This window comes from Ascaphus truei, chromosome 2, assembly GCF_040206685.1.
Source record: "Ascaphus truei isolate aAscTru1 chromosome 2, aAscTru1.hap1, whole genome shotgun sequence".
In the NCBI taxonomy this organism is placed as follows: domain Eukaryota; kingdom Metazoa; phylum Chordata; class Amphibia; order Anura; family Ascaphidae; genus Ascaphus; species Ascaphus truei.
The window spans coordinates 422,762,119-422,777,589 of NC_134484.1; the positions used below are offsets into that span (position 1 = coordinate 422,762,119).

At 45.6% G+C, this 15,471-nt stretch overlaps 1 protein-coding gene across 3 annotated transcripts in view; it reads right to left on the reverse strand.

The window, feature by feature from the left end:
- Positions 1–15,471, reverse strand: part of ODAD2 (outer dynein arm docking complex subunit 2) — a 273,021-nt gene that overhangs the window by 56,621 nt on the left and 200,929 nt on the right. For all 3 annotated transcript variants that reach the window (XM_075587666.1, XM_075587667.1, XM_075587665.1), the window contains 2 exons: positions 13,604–13,792; positions 1,679–1,900 (listed from right to left, as the gene is read on the reverse strand). In XM_075587666.1, the coding sequence (XP_075443781.1) occupies positions 1,679–1,900; positions 13,604–13,792 (411 nt within the window). The remainder of the gene's footprint in view (positions 1–1,678; positions 1,901–13,603; positions 13,793–15,471) is intronic.

The window sequence follows — 15,471 nt, forward strand, 5'->3', positions numbered from 1 at the left end:
ACTCTACAGCCCCCTCTCCACACACACACACACACACAAACACACACACACACACACACAGACCCCCCACAGACACACACTACAGCCACTCTCTCCCTCCCACACTTCAGCTCCCCATACCCACACACGGTCTAGGACATTTGGTCGCAGCCATTTTGCTGTGACTCTCTCCGCTGCCGAAAGCTACTGCCGCCGTCCGCTTTGGCACCGGCGGCTAAGGTAAGTGAACTCCCTACCCTAATCCCTTACCCTAAAACTCCCTATCATAAGCCCTTACCCTAAAACCCCCTACCCAAATCTCTAAAACCCCTTAAATTAACCCCCTACCTTAACCACTAAAACACTTAAATTAAGCCCCTACCCTAACCAATAATAACTTACATTAGAAGTGGCCCACGGTGGGGATTCCTGTGACGAATAGGCTGCAGCGGAGGGTCTGTCTGCGGCAAAGCGGTGGTGGCCATTGGGTTGCGGCAAAATGGCCTTGACCAAATTTACCAATCCGCCCTACACATGGACACACACATACACAAACACAGAAAGCCCCCTCTCTTCCTCCCACACACGAAGCCCATCTCCCCCCTCCCCCCCCACACACACACACAAACTCTACAGGCCCACCCTCTCCACTCCAAATAAACTACACAGCCCCCCCCGCCTTCTCCGCTCCACATACAGAAGAGCCCCCACCCTTGCTCTATACTCCCACATACACAGTCACTCTTCTTTCTCCTCATTGTCTCTCCTGTGCAGAGCTTTTTCAAACATACAGATAGAGAGGGGGAGGGGGAGGAGTCAGTGTCTGGCTGCTGCTGCCTCCTCCTCCACCTGACAGCTGCTGAACTAACTGAATGACAAGGGCTGCAACACTGAAAGAATTCAAAATTTGGCAAGGTGCCAAAAATTCCAGGTATGCGCAGTTAGGGGGAGTGTCTCTTTTGCATAATATCACTAATAGCTGTAAAAATGAACGCTATTTAAAGGAGTAGAACTGGGTTAATGTTAAAATACTCTCTTTGGTAGATAAGCGTTATTATTACAGTAACATAACGTTAATTTAGGTTAACGGAACTTTAAAATAGCCTAATGGAGCTTAGTGTATCTGGGCCTACAGCAGCTATTCCCTCTTTATATATTTTTTTTCTTACAGTATCCAGACCTGGGGATTTCCTGAAGCTGAACCATGATACTCAAAGCATTGGGAGCCATAAGTTTTTGGGGTTCCGGTAAATGTAAAGCCTATCCCCAAAAAACAAACATGGGCTGGGGTCACCAATAGAAAGCTGCAACATCATCTCTCGATGGCGTTGCAGAATTCTATTGGCTACTAGAGCAGTCATATATTTCTTGTCCACAAGACTGAAGACTTCATTTTTTTGCAGGGTTTCCAGACCACGAAAAAAATGTTGTTTGGTTTTGGTAGACTCCTCCAATATGGCTAATGAAAATAAAAACAATCCGATGAGCGGTACAGATTGCTGTTGTAATGTAAGTGATCCATTTGCTCTCTTGGACACTTTGAGCTTGATAACAAAGTTCAAGTGAAGGATCAATTAAGCAGTACAGTAAATGAAAGAAAAATAACTAAGGCAAGAAACAATAGCATATCAGTTTAGGGATCTTTAAACATCATAAATCCCCATAACAAACAAAAACAATAAAATTATGGTGATCTTACCTTTACAACACAATTTTCGTGCATTGTTATGCAGTTGTTGGCATCTTCTGAAAGCTGGTACAAGGCTTGAGCTGTAGCTCGGTGAACTAAGGGGTCACTTGATTTCAGATATCGCACCAAAGGGGCCACAGCTTTAGCTTTTCCAAAAGCAACTCGATTATTTCCCCACATGCAACACCGTGAAATAGCTTCAGCTAAATGACGCCTCAATTTATCATCAGTCTGCAGAGAATAAAACAGATAATACAATATTTTTTTCCTTCTTTGGCTTTTTAAGCATTTTATGTCATTGATAAAATGTTCCTTGCAAAGATAATTTTATTAAGAGGTCCCCTGATGGCAGGACTAATGCTTAAAAAATATGTAGTAGTTTACAGACTGTAGTAAAGGCAGGAAAGTATTTCCATTATTGGCTTTCAATGACCACAAAAGAAAAGGTTGTTAAGGTTCAGGTGCCATCAAAATCCCATGAGTGTAATGTTATCTGACGTTTTATTGCTGTTCGCATGTTGTCTGTCTGTACAGTAAATGAGAGGCTGACTTGTTAGAGAGTTTCAGCAGCCAAGTACCATGGGAGTGATAGTGGTGAATAGAAACTGCTAAGAAAAAAATAAAAATAAATGATACTCTTAACATTAGATGTAGTTTTTTAAATCATGTAAATCTTCACTTGTTGCAGAATATAATCTTAGTACCTTATTTAGTTCCTAAGTAAAGTAGAATATTGTCATTGTTACTTGTTTTTTGAACCAACATAAAACATATTTTTATATTGATTGAGTAATAAGATCCTTTTATGGCTTACAAGCAATTCATCTCAAGAAAAAAAACTGTATTACAGTTATAGTGCCAAGGAAACCACTGAGGTAGAACAGTCAATGTCTATGTAGCTATGAAGCCACCATTAAAAAAGAAACACCAAGATATTTTGTTAATAAATGTATAGAGCTGTGGAAAAATGCTAAATAAATCAGCATAAAGTGCTGTGCTGCTTTTAAAATTGACAATAAATGTGACTTTGTTTTATCAGTGGTAAAATGACTGACATTGCAAATGGTTTGGCTTCTGCTTCCATGAATTTACCAATAGATTAGTTCTTGGACGGGAGGGGGATCCTTGACCATATGGTCCAGAATGGGCCACACAAGCAACAGGGTTCATCATTAACCCCTTTCTATGGCAATGAGGCTAACTAGGCCTATGTTGCCTCACTGGCAGTGAAGAGGTTAATGACACCTTTATTTTACATTCCTTTACTCTATGTTATTGTGCAGTGAGGGCGGTTTTGTATGGATTGATAGGCTAGCTGAAAGATGTAATCTGAGCCAGAACCGTAGAAAAGCATTTTCCCATTGCACTTGGGGAAGGGACAGCTGTGGTAGCCAAGGTGGCTGTATATTAATAATTCAGTTGCTTGGTCCCACAACCAGGGATTGCAACAGTCGCTTTTGCACAACAAACCAAACTGTAGGGAAAGTAAGTTTGATTACACCTCGTTCTTATATGGGGTGGGTGTTGGATATCGTGGCGATTTAAGGGTTGGGCAATTTGGCTGGGTGTCCCAGAACAGGAGGTTAAGTCCCATAGGATGGAGGTGCGGGTTTGCATAGCCATGATTTGCTAATCTCTTTGGCTGCAATAGATACAGTAGGTAGTTAGTGTAGTGTGAAGTGGGCAAGGCCATTAAAACCTTGGTTACTATAGCAGTCATGAAGATATTGTGCATGCCTCTATGATCACTGCAGTTGTTAAGAGATTAAGAAAAAGTTGTTCTTTATGGAATATGCCAGGTATCTATTGCTAATCAATATATTTCTGTCATCATCAATACAGACCACACATAGAAAAAGGGGGGAAAACGCAAACTCTTTTTTTCACATTTTTTTCTCCTTGTAAAACATGATTAAGTAATTTTATGGAAGAAGGCAAAATTCCCTATGAGTTGTTTGGGGAAACTACAGTAGATTTTTAGTGCAGAACCAAAACTGAATTTTTGGAGTTTATTTATTAGGGCCCATAGAGAGGTTTCATAAAGCAATTTCTTAATATGGTTAGCTTTGGCCTTTTTACCCCCTGTAGGGTAGCAAACATTATTAAAGATAGAGTGTCAGGGAGAACAATGCTAGTATATTTATCTGGTTGGAAGGGACATGAGACCGCAAAAGAAGAATTAGGAAAGGAAATATCTGTTGTGTCACATGGCTATACATCTGATATAACTTGATACAGTTATAAAACATATTAAAAATACAATAAATCTGCTTATAACAAAGATACGGTATATTCACAGTAGAACAAATCCTTTTTTTATAAAAATAATGGACTGCGATGTTCTTTTTTTTTTTTTTTTTTAATTTTTTTTTTATTAGGCAGTCATATTATTACAGAGTGTTGAAAATACAGAGGTGCAGAGTATGGGCCTAATACATCTTTTTTCCTTTTTTAACTGAAGGGAAAAGAAGAAAGGCTCAACGTCCCCCCTGGCCTTAGTTGGTCCATCGGGGTGGCGTGAGTGTAGAAAAAGAAAAAGGGATGGGGAGGGGATGGGGAGGGGAGGGGGGGGGGGTGGGGGGGGAAGGAGTACGACCGAGACAGGTCGTGCTCCCCTACTCCTTGTCGGCTCTTGGCTGTGTCGTGGCATTTTATGTACTTCTGAGTTATTATGGGTGAGTTCGGCGTAAAAGAGCCATATGGGTTTCCCATGGGTCCCAGGTTTTATTAAATGTGGAGGAAGACCTTTTCAGAAAGGCTGACAGTCTTTCCATGTCCTTTACTGTTTGTACTCTTTGTATTATTATTTGTTTTGAGGGAGGAGACACCTTCTTCCAGGCCGCAGCCACCGCACATCTAGCCGCCGTTAGGATGAAGGAGACTAATTTTCTCGTTGGCCGGTCCAGGTAATCTAAGGGCCTGGCAAACAAGTAGGTCAGCGGATCAATAGGTATTGTGAGGTCTGTGACCTCTTCTATTAGTTTTTGTGTTGTTTCCCAGAATTTCTGAATTTCCGGACATGACCACCATATGTGGGCCATGTCCCCCTTTTGACCGCAGCCTCTCCAACATAGGTCGGATGCCAGTGGGTAGATTTGATTTATTCTAACTGGAGTAAGATACCAGCGGAACAGTATTTTATATATATTTTCTTTGATTGTAGTACATATGGAAGTTCCTGGAGCATTTTCCCAAATACTTTCCCAGTCCTCTCGGTCTATAACTATATCCAATTCTGCAGCCCAATGCTGCATATAATCATGTAGGGGGGGATCTGTGGCCCTTTCCAGCTCTATACAAATTTGTGTTATTAGACCTCGTTGGTGGCCTGCTACTCTGCATAGCCGCTCGAATCCGGTGAGAGGGGGAAATTCCAACGTTGGGGACAATGTTTGGATAAAGTGCCGAATTTGTAGGTATTTAAAGACATTTAATCCTACCATTTCATATCTAGTTTGCAGATTTTGATAGCTCAGGAACTTCCCAAAGCTCAGGAGGTCGGCTATCGCCCTGATGTTTTTGGTTTTGAATTGGTCGAATTGCCTGGGCTCACATCCAGGAGGAAATTTTGGATTTTTGTGAATTAGTATTAGTTGATATTAGGGTGTGGTGAGCTTGAATTTGAGTTTGCATTTCGCCCAGGTCTCCCAGGTGTGTCTCATAGGGCCTAATTTGAATTTGCTATTCTGCATGTCCTCTCTACTCAGTGACCAAAGGCAGGCCGGCAGTGAAGGCGTCCCGGCATATTGTGTCTCTATGTCTAGCCAGCCGTATTGGTGTGGGCTCGCGTTCCAGACTACCACCTGTCGCAATTGGGCGGCTAGGTAGTACTTTGTGATGTCCGGGACACCCATTCCTCCCCTCCTCCTTGGAGCCAGGAGGACCGTTCTCGGGACTCTGGGTTTTTTACCCTGCCAAATAAATTGGAAGATTATTTTTTGGATGTTTTTCAATTCTGAGCCAGGGATGTGGACCGGGAGGGTCTGGAAATAGTATAACAATCTGGGGAGAATATTCATTTTAACTGAGATCATCCTCCCGATCCATGATATTTGGTATCCTCCCCATTTCTCTAAGTCTTGCTTTATTTTTTGGAACAACGCCGGATAGTTATGTTGGTACAATGTTTGGTAGGTCCTCGATATCTTGACTCCCAAATATTTGATACAGGAGGAGCTCCAACGGTAGTTAAAATTTAGTTTGAGGAGTTGCACCTCTGGCTCTGGCAGGCTTAGATTCAGGGCTTCTGACTTATCAGTATTTATTTTATATCCAGAGATTTTTCCAAAGTCTCGGAGTTCTTTTTGTAGATTGGGGAGGGAGATTTGAGGATTGGTAAGGGTTAGGATGACATCGTCTGCGAATAGGGATATTTTGTGCTGCCTGTCTCCAATTTCTATTCCTTGGATGTCTCTATTGAGTCTTATAGCCGAGGCCAGTGGCTCTATTGTAAGTGCAAAAAGGAGAGGAGATAGGGGGCATCCCTGTCGAGTTCTGTTGGTAATCTCGAATCTCTGGTTATTGCCCCCTGGTAATTTTATTGAGGCTGACGGGTTTTGATATAATCTACGGACCCCCTCTAGATATGCGTCTTTGAAGCCAAATTTTCGCATAGTTTGGTCCAGGAATTGCCAGTTTATTCTATCGAACGCCTTCTCTGCGTCTAGGCTTAACAGTAGTGCTTTGGTCCCTGTGAGGTGGACATGATCGATAATATCGATTATCTTCCGAGTGTTGTCTGAAGCTTGTCTGCCTGCGACAAATCCTACTTGGTCTATGTTGATTAGTCTCGGTAAGATGGGGTTCAATCGATTTGCCAATATTTTACTATATAATTTGAGATCACAATTAAGTAGGGAGATTGGGCGATAGCTTCCACATTGCATCGGGTCTCTACCTTCTTTATGTATTATAGCTAGGTTGGCGAGAGACATTGATTGAGGGATTTGGTTCCCTTCCATAAAGTGGTTAAAGGTGTTTAGGAGATGCGTGGAAAGAATGGGCAAGAACCTTTTGTAATAGACGTTGGTGAACCCGTCAGGGCCAGGAGACTTTGTGACCTTCAGCATTTTGACCGCCTCTTCCAGTTCCTCTTTTGTAATTTTGGAATTGAGGACTGTGTTTTCCTCCTCTGTTAGTGTGGGGAGGTGACATTTGTCTAGGTATTGCTTAATGAGTTCTGGAGCTATTGGCTCCGGTCGCCCATTTTTGGATCTTAAGTTATAAAGAGCGGTATAATAATTTGTAAATTCTGTTGCGATTTTGTTATCGCTATATTGAATCTCACCAGACCTACTCTTGATCGCCGTTATTTGTGATCTTTTTTGTACCCCTCTTAATTTGCTTGCCAAGAGCCTGTTGGCCTTGTTACCCTTGTCATAGTATTGTTGATTGGTCCATTTGAGGGCCTTTTCAACATCCTCCAGCTGAGTTTGCTTACAGTAAGTTTTGTTCTGGCTGTTAATAAAGTTTTGTATAGTTTTTTCGAGGGGTTGGTTTTGTGGGCCTGTTCTATTGTTTTAATATTGTCCGTTAGTTCCTTGATTAGGGTTTGGCGGGCTTTTTTCCTGTGGGATCCGATGGAAATGAATTTCCCTCTGATAGCTGCCTTATGGGCTTCCCACAGGATTGCTGGAGAGGAGACTGTTCCTGTGTTGAGAAGGAAATAGTCCTTAAGTGAGGTTCTTATTTCCCTCTCTATTTCGGGATGGTTTAATAGGGAATCGTTCAGTCTCCAAGAATAATTTGTCGTTTTCTCAAAGGGTATTGAGAGCGTCAGGGTGATTGGGGCATGGTCGGACCACGTGATTGAGCCAATGTCTGATTCAATGGTTGCCGCCATCACGTTTTTGGTGACCAAGAAATAGTCAATCCGGGAGTAGGTCTGGTGGGGTGCTGAGTAAAAGGTGTAGTCTCGCTGGCCCTGATGTTGGGATCTCCAAGTATCCACAAGGGAGAACTCGCTTAGGATATCCCTGAACCTTTTCCCTGTGATTTGGGAGTGGGTTGTACGGGGGGGACCCTTTGTAGTTGATCTGTCCTCGGTGGGATTTAAGACCATGTTTAGGTCTCCTCCCACTATCATCGACGACAGATATCCTGGGTCGACGCCCTCGAGAACTGATTGTAAGAATTCCGTTTGGTTCTCGTTTGGTGCGTATACATTGATCAGAGCAATAGCCGAGCCCGCTAGAGAGCCATATACCACTAGGAATCTACCCTCTGGGTCCTCTGTCATTTTGGTATGATTAAATGGGGTGCCCTGCCTGATCAGGACAGCTACACCCCTCTTTTTACTACTAAATGATGCAAAAAAGCATGTTGGGAACACTTTTTTGAATAAATTTGGGGGGTCTTGTGATGTGAAGTGGGTCTCCTGCAGGAATATGATGTCTCCTCCTGATTTTTTTAAGTCCTGTAAGGCTAGTCTGCGCTTTCTATTATTTTGTAACCCTTTGACGTTCAATGATCGAACCTTAATGGGGGCCGTAGTCGTCATTGTGGGTTGTTTGTTTTTTGCTGTGTGGGGTCTTGGGACCTCCTCCTTCCCACTGGGAGGGGTCTTGCGTGTGGTTGTTGGGGGTTTGTTGTAGCTTGCTTTTTGTTTTCCCTAGGGGCCGGGTGGGGGCTTTTTAAACTTCGTTTGGAGGGAGGGTAAGGCCTGCCAAGGAGGGGGGAGGGGTGAGGAGAGAGAGGGGGGGGGGGGGGGATAGATCTGCTGGGACAGAACCAGCAGATAAAGAAGAGATAGAATTTGGGCCCTGTCGGGTCCCAACATGTTGCTGCCAGGTCTCAATGTGACCGGCATTTGGGCAATACGTGCCCTACTGGGGTGGGTCCGGTGCAACAGTGGCTTGTGCGCAACAGGGAGGTCCGGACCTTTTGTTGCTGATGTGATGCGCCTTGCCCCTCTCAACCCTTTTGTTCTAATTCTACAGTCTATCCTATAAAACTTTGGACGGGAACAGGGTTGGTAGGGGAGGGAGGGGGGGGGGGGGAGTGGGGAAGTCCTCGGGGGGACTAAAGACGTGTAGGAGAGATGGGTAAACCGTGTTCAGGAACCTTGTGAAATTGGTTCTCAATGTTGGGCTCTGAAATAAACAACCATACTGAACCATTTCAGTACCCTTGGGTATCTTAAACACTGTAACAACTATTAATGTATAACATTTTCATTTCCCTATCATGCAGTGACGAGCTATTTTGTTCCTGCGAGCTCGTAAGACGGGGTCCCCGCCAGGGGTACTCGATCAGTGTTGCCCTTAGGCGTTAAGTAGAGCAGACTTTCTTGCCTCCCTCTTTAAGCTCTGTCGCCAAGCCTCGTTTTTACTTCTCGGGGCGCTTATACTACCTTGTGAGTCGCGTGCGGTGGGGTGGGGGGGAGGGGGGGGCGGGCCCGGGGGGGGGGGAGGGGGCAGGGGAGGTAGGAGGGAGGGGGGAGGGGGGGATGGGAGGGGGGGGAGGGACAGAATGGTGAAGGAGGGTGGGCAGTGGAGGGAGGAGGGGAGGAGAGGGGAAAATGGGGAGGAAAGGTGGGCGGGGGGGGCGGTGGGGGGGAGGAGAAGGGGAAGGGACGGGGGAGGGAGGGAGGGGAAGGAGAGGGGGGGCAGGGGGTGGGGAGGGGAGAAGGGTGGGGGAGGATGGGGGGGGTTTCCTTTTCACTGCTTTGGGGGCCGCGTCCCCTCTCTTAGATTTTTGTGTCGTATGTTTACAACATTGTGTGTAATCTGGACTTTGATTCAGGTCAGCTCAAGGGAGGAGTTGGTAATTGGCAGAGGTGCATGCAGCCTCTTCAGGTAAGGGGGGGAGGGGGGGGCGGGAGGGGGGAGGGGAGAGGGGGGGGATGTGCAGGGGGGAAGGGGGGGGGAAGGGGGGGAGTGGGGGAGAGGGGAGGGGGGTGGGGAGTGGGGGAGAGGGGAGGAGGGGGGGGGGATGTGCAGAGGGGAGGGGGGGGGGGAGGGAGGGGAGAAGCAGGGAGGGAGGGGGGAGGATAGGTGGGGAGAGGGTGCCTACATCCTCTTTATTATATCCTCTCCCTCTTTACACACTGTGAGGTAGGCAGAGCAGTATATGCGCTTATTACATTTTTGATAGTTCTTCCAAGCACAGCGAGTCTTAACATGTCATTCTGTATGTTTTGCCATAAGGGGTGGGCCCCGCCGCGGCTCCCAATCCAGCCCCGGCGTCCACCAGCCTCACACATTAAGTAGGCTCCCTATCGAGTATAGCTTCTTATTGGGTATGAGGGAGAAGGGGGGGGAGGAGGGGAAGGGAGCAGGGACATGGGGGAAGCACGGGAACACAAGGGGGGGCTAGCTCCGTTAACAATTGTTATGCTTGACATGTCTGTGCTCTGGTGTAGTGGCAGGCAGGCCGACAGTGTGTTCATAGTAAGCCCTCAGTCCATTGGCCGTGGAGGCCTGTCAAACCATGCCAGGCGCCTGTCTCTTTAAGAGCTCTGGTTTCGGGGCCTGCGGAGCGCTGTACTCACGATTACAGGGAGGATCAGTTCACAGTCTCCGTCTTTCGGTCTTTTACCTCCACTGGTATCAGCTCCGCAGCCTCCGCTCTTAGGCCTCCAAGGACTCCCCCCCCTATGGGCAGGAGAGGGGTCCGGGAGGCGGCCGAAAAGGAACGCAACATGGGGGGGGGACAGGCGCAACCCCCTCCAGCCTCCCCCCCCCCCACACGCCCACCGAAACCCCCCACTCCGAAGGCTGGGTCCCGGTAGCTGATCCGGGGAGTCGGGGAGATCCCGGTCGCATCGGCGGCCATCTTTATCCGCCTCTCCTCTGTTACCAGCCCGGGAACCGATGGATCCTTCCGAAGGTGGCTGCACGGCTTGCTTCAAGGGTGCTTGGTTCCTTGGGGTCGTTGTAGTCCCGTCTTGCGTCCATTCCATCCATCTGGCTTCGGGTCTCCGGGGCCTCCGTCGTCGACACTGCAGGATAGGGTCTGATTAGGGCTGAACTCGCAACTGGGAACACGGGAGCAAAGGTAAGTCCTGAGCTTTTTATCTTTGTTGCAGCCTTTGGTCTGCCAGGCGCTGCGATGCTCTCACTGTTGGTTCGTCGACGTCCCTGCTCTGGGTCCCGGATGTATCTGAGTCCCACGCCGGGGGGGGGGGTCGAGGCCTACAGCTTTGGCCAGGCGGGTCATCTTTGTGGGGTGCCTGATTGTGAGAAATTTCCCGTTTCGGTTCACGATCAATTTAAATGGGAAGCCCCACTTATATTTAATCCCCTGGTCCCGCATTAGTCTGGTTAGTGGTTGGAGGTCTCGTCGCTTGTCTACCGTTATTTTTGACAGGTCATTATAGACCTGGAGATGGTCGTCCCGGAATGTTATAGGCTCTTTTGCTCTGCTAGCCTGCATGATCTTTTCTTTGATCGTGTACCGGTGGAGACGCGCTATGACGTCTCTTGTCCTGTTTGGGTCATCTGAACGCGGTCCCAAGGTGCGGTGGGCCCGGTCCATCTCCAGGTCTTTTACTTCCAGATCGGCGCAGAGAGATGTGAACAGGTCAGTGAGATATGCCTGCAGCTGGCCGGGGAGGACAGACTCAGGGATGCCTCTTAGCCTGATATTCTGCCTCCTATCACGGTTTTCGTGATCCTCCAGTGTGTCTTTTAGATTGTTTATCTCCCGTCCCAGCCTGAATATCTCGTTCTCTGCGGCCGATTGTGCCTGGTGTGTTTCCCCCATTTTTACTTCCAGTGCGGTCGTGCGTTCGGTTAGGCCAGTGATTTCTTGGCGCAGTTCCGTTACCGCTGCCCGCAGATCGCTCTGGATGGACACGTGTAGGCTATCTAACATGTTTTTCATCATGCTTTGGGTGAGGGTAGCTTCAGGGTTAGGCGAGTCCTCCCCTCGATCGCGATCCTGGGCCTGTGGCCTTGTGCCTCGTGTGTTTGAGGTGCCGGCGCCATCTTGTGATTTGCCGGTCCCCTCAGCATTTTTCTGTGAGGGGGAAAAGAACTTCGTAACCCCGTGTGCGGGTTGCGTTTTTTGTTTGGTGCTCATCCCTGCTTGTTCCGGCAGCTATTATTGGGATTTTGGGGGTCTGGGGGTTGGGGGGAAAGGCGCTTTTAGTTAGATTTGGTTATCAGGGTCCACGGAGCTCCTGTCTTACACAGCCATTCCTGTTGGCGTCCTGGACACGCCCCCGGACTGCGATGTTCTTAATGGATACATAGTTACATAGTAGATGAGGTTGAAAAAAAGACATACGTCCATTAAGTTCAACCTATGCTAAATTTAGACAGCAAATACTTTATCCTATATCTATACTTACTTATTGATCCAGAGGAAGGCAAACAAAACACCCCATTAAGGGGAAAAATAAATTCCTTCCTGACTCCAAGAATTGGCAATCGGATTAATCCCTGGATCAACATTCTTCCCATGTTTACTTATTTGGTATATCCCTGTATACCTTTCCTTTCTAAAAAGATGTCCAACCTTTTTTTGAACCAATCTGTTGTATCTGCCATCACAGTCTCCATGGGTAATGAATTCCACATTTTAACTGCCCTTACTGTAAAGAAGGAAAAGAAGGATCCAACGCTCTACGGTTTTCTAAATAAAGCTAATTTATTGCGCCACACAGTGTGGCACAATAAATTAGCTTTATTTAGAAAACCGTAGAGCGTTGGATCCTTCTTTTCCTGAGCATTGCCTTTGAATATACCTGACAGGTACTTCTTGAACCAGCAGCACCGGTAAACTGTATGTATTTTTTCATTGTTGAGTGCAGCAAACCCCTTTTATTTCTTACTGTAAAGAACCCTTTCCTTTGTTGCGGGTGAAATCTCCTTTCCTCTGACCTAAAGGGGTGCCCCAGAGTCATGTGTAATGCCATTGGGATGAATAGTTCATTTGAAAGCTCCCTCTACTGTCCCCGAATATATTTGTATATAGTTATCATATCCCCTCTTAGACGCCTCTTTTCTAATGTAAATAAATCTAATTTAGCTAGCCTCTCCTCATAAGATAGATTGTCCATCCCCTTTACTAATTTGGTGGCTCTTCTCTGCACTATCTCTAGTTCCAGAATGTATTTTCTAAGGAGTGGCACCCAAAATTGTACTGTACTCCATACTCAAGGTATGGTCTCACTAATGCTTTGTAAAGGGGCATTATTATGTTTAGTTCCCTTCCATCCATTGCCCGTTTAATGCAAGATAAGATCTTGTTTGCCTTTGCCACTACTGCATGACTTTGGGCACTATTGCTAAGCCTGCTGTCTACAAGCACGCCTAAATCCTTCTCCATCAAGGATTCCCCCAATTTATCCCCATTTAATGTGTAAGTCGCCAGTTTATTCTTGCATCCTAAATGCATAACCTTACATTTATCTGTATTAAACCTCATCTGCCATTTACCTGCCCACGTTTCCAGTCACTCCAAGTCCTTCTGGAGAGAAATTACATCCTGCTCTGATTATACTACGTTACACAATTTAGTATCATCAGCAAAGATGGAGACTTTGCTCTCGATGCCAACCTCAAGGTCATTAATAAACAAGTTAAAAAGCAGGGGGCCCAGTACCGATCCCTGAGGTACTCCCCTCACGACCTTAGCCCAACTTGAAAAAGTCCCATTTATGACAACCCTCTGTTGTCTATCCTTCAACCAGTTTTCAATCCAGGTGCATACATTATTACTGAGTCCAATTTGCTTTATTTTGTACACCAACCTCTTGTGTGGAACCGTATCAAAAACGCTTGAAAAATCTAAGTAGACCACATCAACTGCATTACCCTGGTCTAAATCCCTAATTACCTCCTCAAATAAACAAATAAGGTTACCTCCCTCCAATTTCATTTTTTGTTAGTTCTTCTTTAAATATATTCTTCAAACTTTACTCCAGTGAATCTTTTAAAACAACCTGGTCTATTACATAGGCAGTGAAGTTACATATATAATACATACCGTATTTGCTAGTGCAGATAGCATAGGAACGACACCATGATCTGTTATAACTGCTAAATTTTCTTCATCTTTGGCTATGTTTGTGATAGCTGCACAAACACTTGCTAGAACTTCTTTGTTATCGGATTTTAGTAAACTAACAATGAGTTCTAAGCCTCCAACAAAGGACCGAACCATTTCTCCAGCATCCTATAGGAAAAAGAAAATAATATGAATTTGCTAGCTACACTCTATTTACGAAACTGAGAATATAGTGACATCATCAAATTTACAAATAAGCATATTTCTGTGTTCCCTATTCTTACCCACTTATTCAACTATGCATCAAAGCTTTCTTCTGGTATTTGTATATATTGTATATTTAACAACAAAAAACACCAAATACAAAGTCAACTGTAATATTTAACAAAATAGAAATCTTGTAACAGAACATACTGTAAAATGTTGAAATATATTATAATAAACTTCTTTAGGTCTTGTTCAAAAGTTAAACAAATATAACAGAAGACATTAAAGTCGTTCAGTTCTGGGAACTTATGTTTACAATAGGCTTCATTATTACAATTATTTAAGAAAGTCCTCAAATGTTTTTAAATAGAAATACACTACTTGTTTTAGTGGAATTATGTCACAGAGTTAATTCAGCAGTTTACATTAGGAATGTGTTCTAATTTCTGATTTTGTAATAATCATTTTTTTGGCAACGACAGTACTGTTGCATGCAATATCCCCTGCAAAATAATTTACAGGTTTTTTTTTAATACTATTGCCTCAGCCTAAACTGAACATTGCTGGGTCTGGATCTAAGACACTTCCAACAATTAGTAATTTTATATATAGCCCTGGTAGGTTTGGGCTATTATTCTGTCCTCCTTCTGTGCAATAATCCCTGGTAAGGGCAGGTTTGCCAGGAGTTAAGATGGGTTCTCCCCACTCACTGCAGATCAGTGAGGCAGAGAAAGCAGTGCAGTCAGGCCTGTGTCCAATAAGGGACATGGGCGGGCTCTTGTTGTATCTGTCTTAATGATCTGCATTTCCTGTATTGAGTCAGTTGCTCCTACCCTGAGAGGAGCTGAGTCTTACCTAACCGAGCTGTCAGGGACCTGGCAGGCTTGAGGCCCTCCCCCTGGGAGAGGCTGGTACAGGTAGACTGTTCCCACTACTCTGATAGGGGGTAGTGGAAGAGCTAGGCCTGCTTCCAGGGCCCTGACTGGGAGTGAAAGGCCAGGGTCATCCTGAGAAGTACTGCTGTGTTACCGTGTTCCTGTACTGCTGTGTATGCTGTTCCAGTGAATGCTGTTGGTACAATAAAGTGTTCCTGATTTATAAAGAAGCGGTTGTGAGACTGGAATATCTCATCCCTAAGTGGGACGTTCTATTCCAGGGATTCCACCCCATATCCTGGGGCCTGCAATAGATGGAGGCACTGTCACCGTGAGTACGTACTGGGTATGTCCCCAGAAGCCTGTCCTGACCTTCCCCATAATACCATCAAGCGGGAGACTCAGGAGTCCTATAACCCAGCAGGTGCGCCACTCTATTATTCCTTGTAACCAGAGTAGCATTTCCCCTAGGAGACCCTATTTGCGATTGGGTGGGGGAAGACCCGTTACAATTGGAGGCGCTGCTGAGATAATCAGGACAGGCTTTCATCGACGCAAAACAGAAAGATTGAAAGTATGTTTCCAGAACAAGTGCTGCTGAAAGAGGGAAGTCTAGGGGTAGTCAGGAGAACGAAAGACCTCGCAAAGCACGCCCTAGACTGCCCTAAAGGGTGAATAGGTCTGGAGACAAGGCTATTGCTGTTCTAGTCAAACCTGAGGCGGGTAGTCAGGATGCCTAGGGGGTGGCCTGGTTAACGCAGTTAA